Here is a 16,584-nt window from a genome sequence, read left to right on the forward strand (position 1 = left end):
TGCTTCTGGAAATGAATGTGATCTGACAAAGAACATGTTCCAGCTCAGTAAATACTAAGTTGAGGGTGTGGTACAAATGACTTCTAGAATATGAACTGCACTGACGAACTGTAATTCCAAAAATATCAGGAGCAACCTCTGTTGAGAACGAGTCAAACTTAGAGGACACCTGGGACTCCAAGAAGTGGCTTCAGAAATATGGCTTGAAAGCCCAGAAGCTGACCTTTTATGATGTCCTTGCTGACTGCTGCTTCCGCCATGCTGATGGAGTCATTGATGTGAAAGCCAAACCAGAGGATGAGTCCGTGCAGACCAGTGCGGTGAGTGAAGTGAACTGCTGGGCCGGGCTGTGGCTTCTCTTGATGTTCTGGCTAGGGAAGGCCTCCCTCAGATCAGAACCCGGGGCAAGACCAAGGTTGAGAGCATGGAAGGAAACCAGCTTGGTTTCCCTGAAGGAGGATACCCTTGTGTTTCCCATCTTGCACATCTCTGAATGGTACGTGGGGGGTGTGGAGACCAAGTCTGGGAATGGTTTCTGAATATAAGTGGATTATAAAGTAATCATACATAAACCAGGAGCTGGGTTCTTAGGAGTTCAGGCATTATGAGTCTCAGAATTATTCAGCCTTTACAAAGGAGAAGCCCTCTTTTCCCCCATATTGAATGGAAGAGAGAAACTGGTGGTGAAGATGCCTGAAGCAGGCATCTCTATGGTCCTCTTGGATTGTTACTTTCTTAAAGATGCATTAGTCTCGTGACTATGGGCAGCATATAGTGGATTCCCAGTAAATATAAGAGATTATAGCACTGGAAATAATAAGAGATTATAGCACTGGAAAGGTGTATATTTAAAACTTTTGAAAGGTATAGTTCCATTGTGTCAATAGGTCTGAAAGGAATAACAGCTTCTCAAAGTGCTGGACTCTGGCTCACAACTGAAGGATAATGAATGAGTGGCTCCTAAAACTTTAGCACACGTGAGTCAGTGGGTTTGAGGTGGGGCCCAGATGCTGCCGAGGCTGCTGGTCCAGAGGCCATACTTGGAGAAACACTGATGTGTAGACAGACTCAGAAAACTATCAAAAGTTTAGGATTATGGAAAGATGAGAAGGTACCATACTATGAAACAAAATCAGAATAAAGTGAATATTCTGTTTCTAAAACTGAAGGAACGTTTTTTTAGAAGGTAATAAAGGCCCAGGTCCACATTATGAAGGGAAAACCCAAGTGTGAGCAACAGAGAACAGGCTGCTGGAGAGGAAATCAAGGTCCTCAGACACACTGTCACTTTATGTGTTCTCTGAAGCTCCAATTCAGTGTCACCACTGAGATGTTTGTCGGTCCTACAGAGGAGAAACCCCAGTCTCTTTGCCACCCCTTAGACTGGCTGGCTGATGGGCTCAATAAGTCTTCCTGAGGAAAGGCCTTTCCTTGGGGGCTCCATCAGCCATACCTGCAGTGTTTTAGCCCTCTTGTTGCCATGTGTTTACAATGAACTACAAGGAGGACAGTGTAAAAACTGGATGAGAAAAATGCAGAACTGGGGCACTTGGGAGGCCCAGTTGGTTAAGTGTCCGACTCTTGATTTCGACTCAGGTCATGATTTCCATGTCGTGAGACTGAGCCCAGCAATGGACTCCACTCTGAGTATGGAGCCTGCTTAAGATTCTCTCTCTCCCTCTGCCACTTGCATTCTCTGACTCTCTCAAAAAAATAAATGTATAAAAAGGAAATGAAAAGAAAAAGAAAAACGCAAAATTGACGGAAGAGTTGTTTCCTGGCTTGTAGACCAGGATGCGGAGTAATTGCCATGTTGCAGGGAAATCTCATTTGTGGATTTCCTCCCCCAGCACAGTTTTCTGATTTTGTAGTCATTATTCAGTAATGTTATTAGTTCAGGAAATTGTATGTAAGTAGATTTTCACTTTTAAAATACAATACATTAGGCCCTGAATATTTACAAATACCAGTGCCTGTCAGTTGAAACCTAGCTTACCGCAAGCTGGTGATGTGTCATGTTCAAGCCTGTATCTAAGACTGGTTTCTCCTTATTCTTTCTTGACAATTTTGAATGAAATCTTCCAGGGATGGTTTGCAGAGTCTGGCTTATAAATGAGGAATTTTACCTCAAATTTCTTTTGCTAAAAAATAATAGGGAAGTAGAAGTTGAGAAGTGTACAGAACAGCTGTCTTCATTCACAGACATTGATGAATAAGGGAAAGTTTTATTTTCAGTATTTGGGGCTACATATCTGAACCTAGATTTACACCTAAATTTGTGATGTGTGTGAGGTAGGGAATAACGAATGTGTCAAATAAGTTGATTATTGAGGGTTTCCTCAGTCCCTTAAACTTGAAACTATAAAAACTGGTTTGTAGGGATGGATCCAAGTACCTTGTTTACACTGAGAAATAAGTGACTAAGAAGGCCTTGCTCTGTGTTGTTTCTAAGATAGATGAACATGTATGAGGAGGAGACAAAAATGCATTTCCCATTAGAGGATTCAGGCAAAGTTGGGGGCACCCCTAAGTCACATTTCATTCATAAGTACTGATGCTGCTGGTGCACAAAGCCGGCCTTGATGTTCACAAACCCACCTAGTCTCACCATTTATTCCTCTAACAGATATTTATTGAGCTTTTACTAGGTGTCAGGCCGTGTGGTCTGGATTTGGCTTGAGAAGACCCCATGGAAATGCTACTTCTCCAGTTACTGATTATGAGATGCTGAGCAAATAATTTCACTGTTTTGAGTCTTACTCTCCACATCCGTAAAATGAGTGGTATAAAATCCAAATTTAAAAATGCATGTCTGGGCACAGGGCCTGGTTAGGAGATGTCCGGTAGATGCTACCTTCCTTCTTTTTATAGATTGCAAACATTGTGAATCAGAAATAAGCATTTATGGAATGCTTGGGTGCTTGATACATAAGGTGAATATTGGTGCTGTCTTAGCACACACAAGAAGACAAAGTTAAGGGGCCTCTGAGAGGTTAGGCCATGGGATGTCAGGGTTTGACCTCCTATCTGCTGGGCCCTCACACTGCACTTTTCCCATTCTGACACTCTGCTGTCTGCCACCTGCATTCACATACCATATGGTCTGGTGTGTTTCCATCTGGGAGCGCATAAGGCACAGTTGGAAAAGGCCATGTGACAGGATGGAGAATAGGGAGAACTCTCGTGTGACAAGAACATGGTAAGAATAAGAGAGAGGACGTCTTTCTCTTTCCATCTTTGTGTTGTGCCTGAGTTGTGGTTCCCCTGATGCCTGTCTTGGGAATCATCAACCATCAGACTGATCTCATCTCAGTCACCACCAGACTTCTCAGTTCTGATCCCCATGTGGCTCTGGCATCCCTTCTCTGAGCCTTCTCCATTCCTCCTTGCCTCCTAAATTCTCTCCACTCTACCCTCTGGCACTAAAAGTCATCAGTACACCCACAATAGCAAGTGCCCTGCAGTATTCCCTTCGCCTGTTTGTCTGGGTTCTCTCTTGAGGACCTCAGAGGACCTCAGAGAGAGGTTTCTGTCCATTTGCCTTGGACCTGTAGGCAGCAGAGGTAGGTGGCTCATTCCTCATTGCTGGTTTTTTTTTTTTTAGAAGATTTTATTTATTTATTGGACAGACAGAGATCACAAGTAGGCAGAGAGGCAGGCAGAGAGAGAGAGGAGAAAGCAGGCTCCCTGCTGAGCAGAGAGCCCGATGTGGGGCTCGATCCCAGGACCCTGAGATCATGACCTGAGCCAAAGGCAGAGGCTTTAACCCACTAAGCCACCCAGGCGCCCTCCTCATTGCTGTTTTTTGATCATTCTCCCTCCCTCTTCCCATGTCATCAGAATGACACCCACAACACCCGCTGTGACTCACCTTTTCTGAGCCCCAGGTCATCCCCACCAGTAATTGAAGATTATAGCTTCTGGCTTATGTCACTGGCTCTAGCCATTTTTAATGTCAATCGCATGAGAATGACCCTTCCCAGATTCTGACATTTCATTTCTCTGACCTCCTCTTCTCCAGTAACTTCCTCCTACACCCACTCTCTACCTCCCCTGCCATAGGCATCCCCTTGACCTTGTCATTACAAATCACGCTGCCTCCATTATAACCCATATAATTCCAGAGGTCCCACTTTCTGACCTCTTTTTTTAAGGTCATTTCCTCTACTACCCTAATTCCAATCTTTCAGCTCCATCGTGATTATACATTTTGTTGTTTCTGCTCCCTGTTCTCTGTTCTCTTTATCCTTTTGTCCCTCTCATACATGCTCAACTACTTTTCCTCTCTTACATTATTGTGCTCATCTGTGAAACCCCAACCCTGGTTAAATTCAACTCAGCCTTTTCTGCCTTATAGACTGCATCAGAAGAAATCAGAGAAAAGCATAGCCACAGTGCCTGGCTTCCCTTTAAATTCCTGACCTCTGACTTTACATGGATCTCTTGTGCTGCCCGCAGTCCTCCTGTGCTTTTCCGATCCACTTAGATGCTTATTCTAACGTTTGCACTTTTCTCCTCAGACTTCAAATATCTTCTCTTCTTTGCTCACTCTCAGCAAATGACCCTGGATTCTCATTTTACTGAACTTGCAGTGAACATCCATGATCATCCTCCTCATATGTACAAATCCCCCAGCATTTGCACCTATATGTTCTACCCTCATTTCTTTTAAGATGGTGGAATTGTCCTCAGTTTTGTCTAAGGTCTAAACCCCTCAATGTGTGCACTGATCCTTATTCCCCATTCACTCATTCTCCTCCTTTCTATATCACTGATATTATTCTCATTTCTGGATCTTTGCAAACATGGTGTTCTTCCTCACATCTTAAAGATACAGGTTTTGGGGGCACCTGGGTGACTTAGTCGGTTAAGCGTCCAACTCTTAATTTCAGCTGAGGTCGTGATCTCAGGGTTGTGAGATGGAGCGCTGGGTATAGAGCCTGCTTGAGATTCTCACTCCCTCCCTCCCTCTTCCCCTCCCCCGCTCCCTAGTTGCACTGTCTCGGCAAAGAACCCCCCAAAAGTTTCTTGACCCACATGTTTATCTCTGGTTCTGCTTCATTTGTCTCATTCCTCTGCACCTCTTTAGAATTCAGCGCCTCAGGAATTTTATGTGTTTCCTGTCTTGTCTTGCAGTTTCCCATGCCTTTATGAATGCACTCCAACTGAGCAAGGCTCCCTCTACATCAGAACCCACTCTTTCCAGGGATACATGAACTGCTAAATCCAGGGGTCAGTTCCCAGTCTCACTCTTACTTGACCTACTATCAACATTTGATATAGTTGGTTACTTCTTTGAACTTCTTTTGCTCTTGCAGAGAGCAGCACACTGTCCTGTTTTCCTCATACTGACTTTTCTGTGTTGGTGTTCTTTGCTTCTTTCCCATGTCCTCAGCCTCTAAATGCTGAAGGGCCTCAAGGTACAGTCCTCAGACCTCTTCTCTCTCCGTAACCATTCTCTACATGATCTCATCTAGTCTGTGGCTTTTAATACTGTGTGCATGCTGGTGACTTCCACATTTGAATCTCTAGCCCTGAGTCCTTCCCTCGTCTCCACCTGACTTCTTGCCATGTCACTGGGATGTCTGATAGGCCCCTTGAACCTAGCACATCAGGTACAGGTCTGGATCTTCCCCTTCAAGGCTACTCTTCCATAATCTTCCTCCTGTCAATTCATTGCAACTCTATTTTTATAGTTCTCCAGGCTGAAAACTATAGAGTCATTCCTTAAGTCCTCTCTTTTCTCTCATACCCACATCTGATCTCTCATTAAATGCTGTTAGTCTATCTTCATAACATGTCTATAATCCAGAATCTGACCACTTCTCACCACTTTCAAAACTACCCCTGGCCCATGCCACCTAACTGATCCCTGACCCCCTGCTTTTGCCCTTGGCTCTTCACAGTCTCTTCTCAACAGAGTAACCACAGTATCCTTTCCTTATTTATTTATTTTTTAAGTCCACTCCATGCCTAGCATAGAGCCCAATGCAGAGCTTGAACTCAAACTCTGAGATCAAGACCTGAGCTTGATCAATCAAGAGTCAGACACTTACGACTGAGCCACCAAAGTGCCCTACCACAGTATCCTTTAAAATGATATTTTTATAAATTAAATTTAAAAATTATAAATAAAACTTAAAACTATAAATTGTGTCACTTGTCTAAGAGTGTAGGTCTTAAAATATATAGATCATCACAAGAAAATAATTTGTGACTCTGTGGTGGTGTTACCTAAATTAATTGTGGTAATCATTTTGTACTACAGGCATATATCAAATCATATTGTATGTGTAATATAATGTTATATGTCAGTCATATCTTAATTTTAAAAAATGTGTCACTTCTCATGTTAAAGCCTTTGGGTAGTTCCTTTTTCACTCAGAGGAGAAGCCAGTCACTTCCCCTAGCAACTGGACTTTATGTAGTCTGCTTCTGGCCCTCCTCCTCATACTACTCTAGCTTCATCTAACTCCTTACCTTAGCTCACTGTGTTTCAACTGCATTAGCCTTCCTAAACTGTTACAGACATGCCAGGCAGACTCTTACTCTTACGTCAGGGCTTTTGTACTTGTTGTGTCCTTAGACTTCCTCCCAGACTCCATACAGTCGCACTCCTTGTTCCTGATGGTCTCTGTTCATATTTTTTCTTCTTTTTAGGGCTTTATTTTTTCAGGTTTTAACTTCTTCATCCTCTCATCCCCTGTTCTCTGCTGTCTTCCAAAGCATTTGTCATCATCTGACCTGCTGTATAATTGTTTATTATCTGGCTCTTCCCCTGTAATGTGAGTTCCACAAAGGCAGGAATTTTGGGTTTTGTTTATGGATTATATTGCTGCTGCCTACAAGACTGTATTGCTGGTGGCTTGGAGTCATGCTTGATAAACTCATAAATCAGTTGTGTGAGCTCTCTGTGTGGGAAGCCATCGTCCTCAGACCAGTTTTGTATGTACCAGTAGAGGGTGCTAGGTGTGGAATGGGCGTTCTTGGCTACTTTTCTTCATTTGGGCCTGGGAGTAAGGATGGAAAGATGCTTTCTGTAAATCTCAAGTCCCACCTCCTCTAGATAGTCCTCCTGACCCTCTATTCCAATCTTTCCAAGATTGCCCAGGTATTATTGTCTCAACCCAGCATCTAGTACTCTGCCTTTCTAACTGTGTGTGTGTGTGTGAGAGAGAGAGAGAGAGAGAGACAGACCAAGCACGTGAGTGAGCATGTGGTTCCCTGCTGGAAACATCTTCTCTGAGCCTCAGATGGGATTGCACTGTCTTTCTGACCATGATGCTTGATATCTGACACAGGTCTCCACATAGAGCAGCCCTAGTGTATGTTTTGTTGAACCAACAGTTTAATGATTTTACCATGGGAGTGAGTGCTAAGAAATAAATAAATAAGGCAGAAATATGGGGTACCATCTGGAGATGACTCTGAATGGTCTGAGTGGCTTCTGTCCTTTGTCTTTTCCTTAGGAGACCAACAAGAAGACAGTCCATGCGAAATACTGCCGTAGATTTGTCCATGCTCCCTGGAAGGATGGGAGCTTGGTCCATGTCTGCATTACCAAGGAGAAGTGTACATGGTACAGTGAGAGAATCCACACGATCCTTGCCCAGATTCAGAGAAGGTTGGTATATTTGCAGAAGGGTACAAGTGGTTTAGTCTCTCTTGAAATTCAAATCTGCTTGATCTCTTTGTAAAAGCTTAACCATGAGAAACAGCCAGGGTTGCCATCTGATTGATGGCTTGCTGGTGGCCTTGTTGTTAGCAATAAAGGGATGTTTGGATCCTATTCCAAGCTGCCTTGGTGCCAGTACAGACTCTTAAAAACAGCAAACAAAGATGGTTATGTTGGTTGCACATCACTATAGGAGGCTAAGGAATGCTTCCGCTGATGTCTTACATTTTTTTGTGGGCCATAGGTATACTGCAGATTGTATCACACCTGTCCTCTGTATTCTTGGATATTGTACTTCAACACAACTTTTAACAATGTGAGATATGTGAATACAAAGGAATAATGTATATGCAGCTAAAAATAACTTCACGGACTCCCTCGCAACACTGCTGGTTCTTAAAGTCTTCCAGTGCTAATGCCTCTGACCTACTAATGCTGTGACCTCAGCTTCAGCCCCATGCGGATGATCTAACTTAATGCTTTCACCTCCCTGCTGCCAGAGGACAGCTTAGACCACCAAGATCAAATCCATTTAGGTGCATGGCCTCTGAGGTCAGATAGACCTGGATTCTAATACCAGCTCTGCCACTTGCTGTGTGACCCTGGGCAAGTTACTTAATGTCTTTACGCATCAGTTTCTTCCTTTTTAAAGTGGGAATAATAGTGCCATTTATAAATTGCTCTGTGGTTTAGATTAGATACCAAATCTAATGAGTATAGGCTAGTATCTAGCCTGCAGTAGTCACTTAAAAATGAGAGCTCCCTCCATCCTTTCGTGTTTTCTGTTACAAAATCACCAGCAGCAGATCCCTGTCTGCTCTTCTATGAACTCTTTAGAGCCCGAGTTTCTCAAAATCCCCCTGGTGATGATATTTGATCCAGAACAAATAATCCCTGGGTCTGGAGTCTTCTCTGCTAATGGTCTTGGGGCTGACTTCTGGGGAGAGTAGTTTGTATTTCAGGCCTGGGAAAAAGGATACTGTTTAAAAGACACTCCACTCAGTCCCTGCCAGGTCTCTTTGTCCTTCTCCACCCCCCAAGTTTCAAGGGTTGTTGGGAAATTCTCTCCCCTCTTCTGTTTTCTAGAAGTCTTTGTGGAGAGTTGGTACCAACTCATCACTGAGGCCACCTGGGCCTGGAGTTTTTCTTTGTGGGGAGGTTTTTAATTATGTATTCAATTTCTTCTCATTTTGTAGAACTGATGTTAGTAACTGCTGTCATCTTTATGTTCAGTCTGCTGGAGGTTATCCATTTTAGTGATCTTTTCAAAGAACCAGCTTCTGGTTTCAGTGGTTTTTTTCTCTGTATAGTTTTAACTTTCTGTGCCACTTTATTATTTCCTTCTTTCTCATTACTTTGGGTTTAAGTTTCTTAAGATGGATGCTCAGATACTGATTTGAGACCTTTCTAATATAAGCATTTAAATTTTCTTCTGATATTGCTTTAGCTGCCTCTCACAAATTATTCACTTAAAAATATTTTTGAATTTCCCTTATAATTTCTTTTCTTTCTTTCTTTTCTTTTTTTTTTTTTTTTTGGACCTAGACTATCCCTTATAATTTCTTGTTTAAGCAAACGTTATTTAGAAATATGTTTACTTTTCAAGTACTTGTGGATTTTCCTGATAGCTTTTCATTTCTCTATGGACAGAGAGATACTATATGATTTCAATTCTTATAGAGATCTGTTTTGTGACCCAGAATATGAAGAAACGCTACACGTTCTTCTTTTGTTGGGTGGAGTGTACTATAAATATCTCAGTTGAAGTTGGCTGATAGTTTGTTTCGGTCTTCTATATTATTACTGATTTCTTGTTGAATTGTTCTACAAATTGTTGAGAAAAGAGTGTTTAAAATCTCTAGCTGTGGTTGTGGATTTGTCCATTATTTTTTCAATTCTGTCTTTTTTTTTCCTTCATGTAATTTTTAACTCTATTACTAGGTGCATGACATTTAGGGTTATCATGTCCTCTTGATGAAGCAGCTCCTAAAATGTCCCTTTTTATCTCTGGCAGTATTCCTTGTCCTGAAATCTGCTTTGTCCAACATCAATAGAGCCACTACAACTTGCTTTTGATCATTTTCTGCACGTTTTATCTTTTTTCCATTTTTTTTATCTTTACCTGTTTGTTGTGTCTTATATTGAAATAGGTTTCTTATAGACAGAATATATATATATATATTGTTTTATAAATCCAACCTGACAACCTCTGCCCTTTTTTTAAACTCCATATGGTTCTCAAAAACAAACAAACAGGCAAACAAAGATAATGTAGGGAGTTAAAAAAACATGGTAGTCAGAATACACTATTCAGCATATACTGAATAGTATATTCACCTGGGTGGCTTCGTTGACTAAGCATCTGTCTTCAGCTCAGCTTATGATCCCAGAGTTTTGGGATTGAGTCCCGTATCAGGCTCCTTGCTCAGTGGGAAGCCTGCCTCTCCCACCTGCTTGTGCTCCCTCTGCTTGTGCCCCACCACTGACAAATAAATAAATAAATAAATAAATAAAATCTTTAAAAAAAAACCCTATTCAGTGGGAAAGTTGGAAGATGAAGGCAGTCTATCAAAAAGCAGAACACAAGCATTCTAGGGTTGATGTTAGCATACATGCATGCATACAAATAGATAGGTTATGGACATACAGAAAATGAAGGGGAAATCTCACAAGACCAATGTTTCCAAACCAAAAGAAAGTTGCCAGGAATGTCTAGAAAGTGGGTAATAAAGACCCATCCAGGATACATCATTACAAAATTTTAAATACTAGAGATAAAATATTCTAAAAGTTACCATTTATTCCCCAACCCCCCATTGGGTTTGTTTTCATTTGTTTCTTTTTATCTTTCGATCCTCTTCAGCCATTTTTCCCACCTTGCCTCTTGCAACCACCAATCTGCTTGTTCTTTGTATCTATGAACTCATTTTTTGTTTTCATTTTATTTGCTTTAGATCCCACATATAAGAAAGATGATGTCTTTCTCTGACTTACCTCACTTAGTATATTGCCTTCAAGGTTCATGTGTTGAAAATGGCAAGATTTCATTCTTTCTTATGGCTGAATTATATATATATAGATATGTCACATCTTCTTTATCCATTCATCTATTAATGGATACTTGGGTTATTTCCCTATCTTGGCTGTTGTAAATAATGCTGCAGTAAACAAACATAGGGGTGCTTATATTTTTTTGAGTTAGTGTTTTCTTTTTTGGATAAGTACCCAGAAGCAGAATTCTGGATTGTGTGGTTTTTCAATTTTTTTCTTAATATTTATTTGTTTATTTATTTTAGAGAGAGCATGCACAAGCATGAGGGATAGAGAAAGAGAGAGAATCTCAGGCAGGGCTGAAAGAAAGAAAGAAAGAAAGAGAAAGAAAAGAAAAAAAGAGAGAGAGAGAAAGAAAGAGAGAGAATCTCAGACATAGGGCTTGGTCTCATGACCCTGAGATCATGACCTGAGCGAAAACCAAGAGCTGGATGCTTAACCAACTGTGCCACCCAGGCGCCCCTTCTATTTTTAATTTTTGAGAAACCTCCATACTCTTTTCCACAGTAGCTGTACCAATTTACATTCTCACCAACATGCATGAGGGGTTCTCTTTTCTCCACATCCTGGCCAACACTTATTATATCTTGTCATTTTGATAATAGCTGTTTCTAATCTCTGCCTTTTGATTGGAGTATTAAGATTTACATTGGGGCGCTTGGGTAGCTCAGTTGGTTAAGCGTCTACTTTCAGCTCTGGTCATGATCCCAGGGTCCTGGGAGCGAGCCCCACATTGGTCTCCCTGCTCTGCAGGGAGTCTGCTTCTCCCTCTGCCCCCCCACTCTCTCTTTCTCTGTCAAATAAAAAAAAGAAAATCTTATTAATTATTTGGTTGGATTTAAACCTAAGATCTTGCTATTTGTTTTTTGTCTCACCGGTTCTTTGTTCCCTTTGTACTCTTCTACCTTCTTTTGTTGGAGCATTTTTTATGATTGCATTTAATCTTGACTGTTAGCTTATAAACTCTCTCTGTTTTGTTTTGTTGTGTGTATGATAGCTTTAGCATTTATAGTATATCTTTAAGTTGCCACAGTCTTCTTTCAAATAATATTTCCCTTCATCTATATCATAAAAATCTTACAACTTCCATTGCCTCTTCTGTCTTTTCTTTTGTTGTCCTACACTTTATTTCCATATACGATAAACCCATAAAGCATTATAAACAATCAACTGTCATATAAATAGACTTAAAATGAGAATTAATGTATTTTGTATTTGTCCACATATTTGATATTTCTGTGGCTCTTTATTGTTTTGTATATATCCTAATGGAGGTCTGTTGGTAATGAATTACCTCAGGTGTTTTAGTCTGAAAGACTCTAATTTACTTCCTGTTTTGAAAGAGTTTTTTTGTTTTGCTTTATATAGAATTGTGGGTTTACAGTTTTATAATTTCAGTACTTTAAAAATATTTCTTCATTGTCCTTTGGCTTGCTTGATTTGATGAAAACTCTGTTATTTTTATGTTGTCTCTGGGTGCTTTTTTATCTTTATTGTTTGATTTCAAATTAAGTATTATGGTATGCGTTGGTGGTTTTTATTTTTTCATTTTTCTTCTGTTTAGGTTCTTTGAGCTTGTATATATGGGTTTATTGTTTTGCCAAAATTGGAAACATTTGGCCATATTTCTCCAAATATGTTTTCTGTTTCTGTCTTTCTTCTTCTGTCTTTTCTATCTATATATATGTTGGACTCCTTGCTATTGTTCCATGTGTTGCTTATTCTCCGCGGTTTTTTTTAAGGCTTTTTTCCCTCTGTGTTTCATTTTAAATTGCTTCCTATCACAATGTCTGTCTTAAGGCTCCCTGATCTGCTAGTGTAGTGTCTGTTAATACCATGTAGTGTATTTTTCATTTTGGTAATGTGTATCTCTGTATTTTCCATTTCTGTCCTTGTTCTGCTTATACTTCTACTTTACTTTGCTGAACATACGGATTGTGTTTATAATAGCTGTGTAACATCCCTTTCTACTAATTCCAGCATTTGTGTTATTTTAGGGTCTGTTTCTGTTGATCTGTTTTTCTTCTGGTTATGGGTCATATTTTCCTGCTTCTTTACATGGCTGGTAATTTTTTACTGGAATGCAGACATTTTGAATTTGAAGTTCTTGGGTACTGAGTTTTGCTGTATTTTAAAATACATGTCCTGTGATGCAGTTATGTTTCTTGGAATCACTGGGGCTTACTTTTAAGAGCAAGTAAGGTCTAGGGCAGCCTTTAGTCCAGGGCTAATTTGGTTCTACTACTAAAGCAGTATCCTTATGAGGACTTAATGTCCTATGTATTAAGGAGGTTTCCCACTCTGGTTGTTTGGAACATGAAGTAACCCTGTGTTAACTCTGAGGTATTGATCTACTTACTGTTATGGTGATTTGTTCCTTAGCTTTCAGAGTTTCTTCACATGCATGCCCTGATCATTACTTAGCCAAAATCTTTAGGGCACTCTCTGCAGATGGCCAGAGCCCATTCTCTTCCCCCTTTTTTCCCTCTTTCTCCATCCCTCTCCACTCTCTCTGCTTCAATACAGCAACCTCTCCTTCAGTATTTTGCCCTACAAATTGTAGTTGCCTAGCCTTGGTAAACTCTGAAGTCACTTTCAAATATTTTTTTTCATTTGCCCTGCCCCCTCCTGCTGGTCTTGGCTGAGGATGTGAACTTAATTTACATCCTGTTGTGGGCGCCTCAGTCCCAATCACAGAAGTAGTCCTGCTCATACAACTGTCTGATGCTTAGTTATTAGAGGGATCTGGGGTTGCTTGATATTGTCCAAAAGCTTCAGTGAAGTTTCCGGAATGTGCTGACATGACTAACTTGACTGTAGTTAGCAGAGTTAAAAGAACAAATGGTCTGAAGTCATAGCTGAGGGATTCAAACTATCAGATGACAGGAAGTAGTTTACTTTTGGCTTTGGAACCCAGTATTGGATTTATTTTTTTGTCCTGTTGATTTTCCTAGCTGTTTTGGATTGATGATGGAGAAGTAGAGGGGGCTGGTGATGAGGGAGCCAGCCCAAATATAGGATTTTCCACAGAAAACCCTCCAAGTGAGTAATCCACTCATAGAAGATTGTGCATAAGCAATACAGCACAGCTTGACCTCTATAGATGTATTATTAAGTTCTTAGGAAGATTGCTGATACTGCCCGCAGGCTCTAAAAATCCACTTCCAACCTTTTTCTTGCCTAGGATTAAGTGGCTACAGGATAGAAGTCAATTCCTCTTTGGAAAAGTACCCAGTGATTGCGTCTATGTCCTCATTGATACATCTCACTCAATGAAGAGGAAACTGGACTTGGTGAAGGACAAGATCATCCAGTTTATAGAGGTTAGATGGGGTTATCAGGTGCATGGGTGTGGGGACCTTTGTGTCATGAACATATCCACAGCAGCCTTCACCTGCACTGGTTATGAGAGGTGCACAGGCAAGGTCGGCACCCAGACGTCCACAGGAGAGCCACTTTAGAGAAAAGCTCCCTTTTGCCACTTAGAGAATCATCAGTTCTTTGTAAGCGGACCCGTCCTGTAGCATGGTCCTTTCTATAACCTGTGGGTTGCTAAGGGAGTTTCAGTGTCCACTGCTTCACGTTTCCTCTGTCCTGAAATCTGTGGTGTGCACACATCTCCATTGTTTCCCAGATGCTCTGTCACCACAGCATTTTTATTTTAATCTCCAGTATTTATTAGTGGTGTTGCATGCAGTGGCCCCAAAAAACTGATGTGTGGGAGGAGTGCAGGCTGGTGGTTAGGAGCTTCCTCGTCTTAGTCCATCTGTGCTGCCTCTGACTGGTGAAACCTGAAGCAGACTGCTTTCCTCACTCAGAGTCCCCACACCTCCAGATGGGTACCCTGGTGCTGTCACTAATTAGTGGTGTTGATGGGAGTGTTAGCATAGAAGATCATTGTGGGGGATGTTCACAAGGCCAAAATACAGGTTTTAATTTGATAAACTTCTGTTGCAGAAATATGGGCTGGTAGAAGGCAAGTGAATAGATGTGTAACCAAATAAAGCCTTCACAAAACATGATAAGTGAAACGATTACACCATTTTGGATTTCTCTTCCTTAAGCAGGTTCCATTTACTGGAATTATGTGGTATACCATCAATGCTACTATTAAAGACAACAACATATAATGTTATGTTGTATAGAAAAACTTATGCATGTGTGTGACATATATAAAATATTCATACATATATACATTTGTAAAGGTATACTCCAAACTGTGTAAATTTTGTTTAAATGTTTTTTGTATTAGAAAAGATTTTCTCTTTATAATGTAATTTTTAGCTTCTAGAACTGAAAATAGATATCATCGTGATTAAAATTTATCAAACTATGACCTGTCCTAACCTTATCTTACATCTGAGTGGTGTTATGGTTAAATAATAATTCTCTTACAGGAACAGCTGAAATATAAAAGAAAATTCAATTTTGTGCAGTTTGACGCCCAAGCACTTGCTTGGCAGGAAAAACTTGTTGAAGTCAATGAAGATAATTTGAGAGGGGCTCAGTCCTGGGTTAGAGACATTCAGGTAAGAAAGATGGAGGCTAGGTCTGGGGGAAGAAGCCTGACTTGATCACCTACTGAATTAATCATGCCATGGAAATTCTTTTTTTTTTTTTTTTTTTAAAGATTTTATTTATTTATTTGACAGACAAAGACCACAAGTAGGCAGAGAGGCAGGCAGGGAGAGAGGAGGAAGCAGACTCCCTGCTGAGCAGAGAGCCCGACGTGAGGCTCGATCCCAGGACCCTGGGATCACGACCGGAGCCGAAGGCAGAGGCTTTAACCAACTGAGCCACCCAGGCGCCCCATGCCATGGAAATTCTTGACAAAGGACTCTGGGTGTCAAGATGGCAGGGTTTCACACACTCATTTTCTTTACAATGGTCACATTAATCTAAACTCATGAGTCACTATCTTAACATTTAGATAAGACTTTGTTCATAACACACCTTTTCCAGAGCTGCCCTTGGCTCAGATCTCAGCCCCTTTATGAAGATAGATTTCAAAATTTATTTTTTTTGTACTAGAACCTTCCGATTTGATCTTTCTGAAACCTCATTATTGTTTCAAATAGTGTATTGCAGCTATTTTAAGCTATGGATTTTGTTCCAAAGTAGTGAACTGGTGGAAACATACCAGTGTTCTGGCGAGAAGCTAGAGAGAGAGGGCAGCAGCAAGATACATTGAGAAAGTGAAATACATTCTTCAGGCCTGCCTTTTACTTGGAGAACTTTAAAGCTACCCCTCTTGGCATTTACACAGACTACTAGGAAGGAATTTCCTTTCCTTAAATTTTTTCTTGTCTTGATCTTTTAATTTTTTAAAAAGTTACTTTTCCAGACCCATAAAGCATTCTAGATACTTGAGATATGCTAAAATTGAAACTAAGGGCTCTTCTCAAAAAGTCAGATGTTGATCACAGACATCTTTAAAATAGTTCAGTACCTGAGTTTAAATTAAGTCCCAGATTTGGGGCACCTGGGTGGCTCAACGGGTTAAGTCTCTGCCTTTGGCTCAGGTCATGATCTCAGGGTCCTGGGATCAAGCCCCACATCTGGCTCTCTGCTCAGCATGGAGCCTGCTTCCCCCTCTTTCTCTGTCTGCCTCTCTGTGTACTTGTGATCTCTCTCTCTGTGTCAAATATATAAAATCTTAAAAAAAAAAAAAGTTCCCAGATTTGACAAGGAGCCATGAATGGACACTTGTGGGTCTCCTTGAATATTGAAAATTGCTTGTGCTGTCATTGGGATATACCAGAGTTCCCTTGGGATTGGTTTTTAAAAACATGGGAGAATGAAGAAGTATATTCTATAAGAAATAATGATGCCTATAAGATCTTGATCTAACTGGCTAC

General features: G+C 40.7%; 1 protein-coding gene across 2 annotated transcripts in view; it reads left to right on the plus strand.

Annotated features, from left to right (window-relative positions):
- Positions 1-16,584, plus strand: part of VWA3B (von Willebrand factor A domain containing 3B) — a 236,408-nt gene that overhangs the window by 94,108 nt on the left and 125,716 nt on the right. For both annotated transcript variants that reach the window (XM_032351983.1, XM_032351982.1), the window contains exons 9-12: positions 130-320; positions 7,470-7,624; positions 13,911-14,049; positions 15,124-15,255. In XM_032351983.1, the coding sequence (XP_032207874.1) occupies positions 130-320; positions 7,470-7,624; positions 13,911-14,049; positions 15,124-15,255 (617 nt within the window). The remainder of the gene's footprint in view (positions 1-129; positions 321-7,469; positions 7,625-13,910; positions 14,050-15,123; positions 15,256-16,584) is intronic.

The sequence above is a fragment of the Mustela erminea genome, chromosome 7 (genome assembly GCF_009829155.1).
Source record: "Mustela erminea isolate mMusErm1 chromosome 7, mMusErm1.Pri, whole genome shotgun sequence".
NCBI classification, from domain to species: Eukaryota; Metazoa; Chordata; class Mammalia; order Carnivora; family Mustelidae; genus Mustela; species Mustela erminea.